Source organism: Palaemon carinicauda, chromosome 2 (genome assembly GCF_036898095.1).
Source record: "Palaemon carinicauda isolate YSFRI2023 chromosome 2, ASM3689809v2, whole genome shotgun sequence".
Taxonomy (NCBI): Eukaryota; Metazoa; Arthropoda; class Malacostraca; order Decapoda; family Palaemonidae; genus Palaemon; species Palaemon carinicauda.
In genome coordinates, this window is record NC_090726.1 from 180,635,264 (window position 1) to 180,637,334 (window position 2,071).

At 30.6% G+C, this 2,071-nt stretch overlaps 1 protein-coding gene across 1 annotated transcript in view; it reads left to right on the forward strand.

Moving 5' to 3' along the window:
• Positions 1–1,576: 1,576 nt before the first annotated feature.
• LOC137621478 (tetra-peptide repeat homeobox protein 1-like) overlaps positions 1,577–2,071 on the forward strand; it is a 5,491-nt gene continuing 4,996 nt past the window's right edge. The window contains exon 1 of the mRNA XM_068351813.1: positions 1,577–1,626. Coding sequence (XP_068207914.1) covers positions 1,577–1,626 — 50 coding nt within the window. The remainder of the gene's footprint in view (positions 1,627–2,071) is intronic.

The window sequence follows — 2,071 nt, forward strand, 5'->3', positions numbered from 1 at the left end:
ACAGTTATAAGTAAGACATATATATATATATATATATATATATATATATATATATATATATATATATATATATATATATATATATATATATATATTACCATCAGCCGTTACCAGTCCACTGCAGAACAAATTCGTTAGACGTCCTTCCTTTTGCATCTTGTGTATTGTCTTTCTGTGCCAGTCCATGCCCGCAAACATTCTTGATTCATCAATCCATCGTCTTCTCTTCCTTACCCTGCTTCCCCAATCTCTAGGGACCCATTCTCTTATTCTTAATGTTCATCTATTGTCTGTCATTCTCATTTTATGTCCTGCCTTTATCCATTTCTTTTTCTTGCATGTTATTAGAATATCCTCTTTAGTTTTCTTTCGTATCCATGTTGCTCTTTTTCTTTCTCATAGTGTTATTCTTCGGCGTCAATGACCTTAGAATTGCTGTACTTCCTGTATAGATATCTTCAAATGTTATAACAGGATTCTTCTATTCGTTGTTTTTGAAGGTCTTTCCTTACTGCTGATGTTTTGACAGAACCAAAATCTTTTACATAGTCTATAAATGCCATACATAGTGGTTTGTCATACTCTGTTGATTTTTCCAGAAGCTGGTAAATTACATGGATATGGTCAGTTGTTGAATACCCGCTTCCAAAGCCTGCTTGCTCTCTTTGTTGATTAAAGTCTAGCTGTCTTTCTATTCGGCCTAATATGATCTTTATAAATTTTTTATATGTTACGAATAGTAAACTTATTGAGCGGCCATTTTTGTGAATCAGTATAATGATAACTTCTTCCAAGCTGTAGGTATGAAGCATTCTTGCAGACGTTTAGTGTAAAGTTCAGCCATTGCTACTACTATGAAATCTCCTTGTCTGTTATCAAATCAATTGGAAGGCCATTTTCTCCTACAGTTTTGCCTCTTTTCTTGCCGTTTGTTATTTTTACTTCTACTGTTATGTTTGGTACCGGCTCAAGGAAAGTTATTTCTTATAACACTATTGTGGCTATGGTTTTGAGTAGTTCTGCTAATTCTATTTCCTTTTTTTGGATTTTACCCTCACTTCCAATCTTTTCATTTATTAGGTTTTTGGTCTTTCTTGATAGTTTTCCTTGATCTTGGCCAATATCTCTTCCACCTATCCCTTGCACTATTTCAAATTTTGTTTATAATATATATATATATATATATATATATATATATATATATACATATATATATATATATATATATATATATATATATATATATATATATATACATATATACATATTGTATATGTACATGTACATATGTACATTATATAAATATATATATATATATATATATATAAATATATATATATATAAATATATATATATATATATATATATATATACATATTGTATATGTACATGTACATATGTACATTATATATATATATATATATATATATATATATATATATATATATATATATATGTATGTATTATATATATGTGTGTATATGTGTGAGCGTGTGTGTGTGTGTGTGTACTGTATATACTGAGGAGAAGGAATAGAAGGAGCATACAAGGTACCGTCTCTCATCTATAAGCAAACATGGGATTGCTTAACGAGGGGAAGGCTGTGAATATTACCATTACTCCGAAGTAAGATAGTTTCATTTTACAAACAGGAAATTTCAAATTGGGAAAGCAGAATGCTATAAGCCCGAGGGCTCCAACAGGGAAATTACCCCAGTGAGGAAAGGAAATAAGGAAACTACACGAGAAGTAATTAACTACTGAAATAGAATATTTTAAGAACAGTAACAACATCAAATAAATCTTCCACAGATAAACTATATAAAACTTCAAAAAAATTTATAATAACTTTAAAAAAAAAACAAGAGGAAGAAAAATAAGATAGAATAGTTTGGTCTTAGTGTACCCTCAAGCAAGAGAACTCTACCCCAAGATAGTGAAAGACCATGGTACAGAGGTTCTGGCACTATCCAAGACCAGAGAACAATGGTTTGATTTTGGAGTGTCCTTCTCCTAAAGACCCGCTTACCATAGCTAAAGAGTCTCTTGCACCCTTACCAAGAGGAAAGTA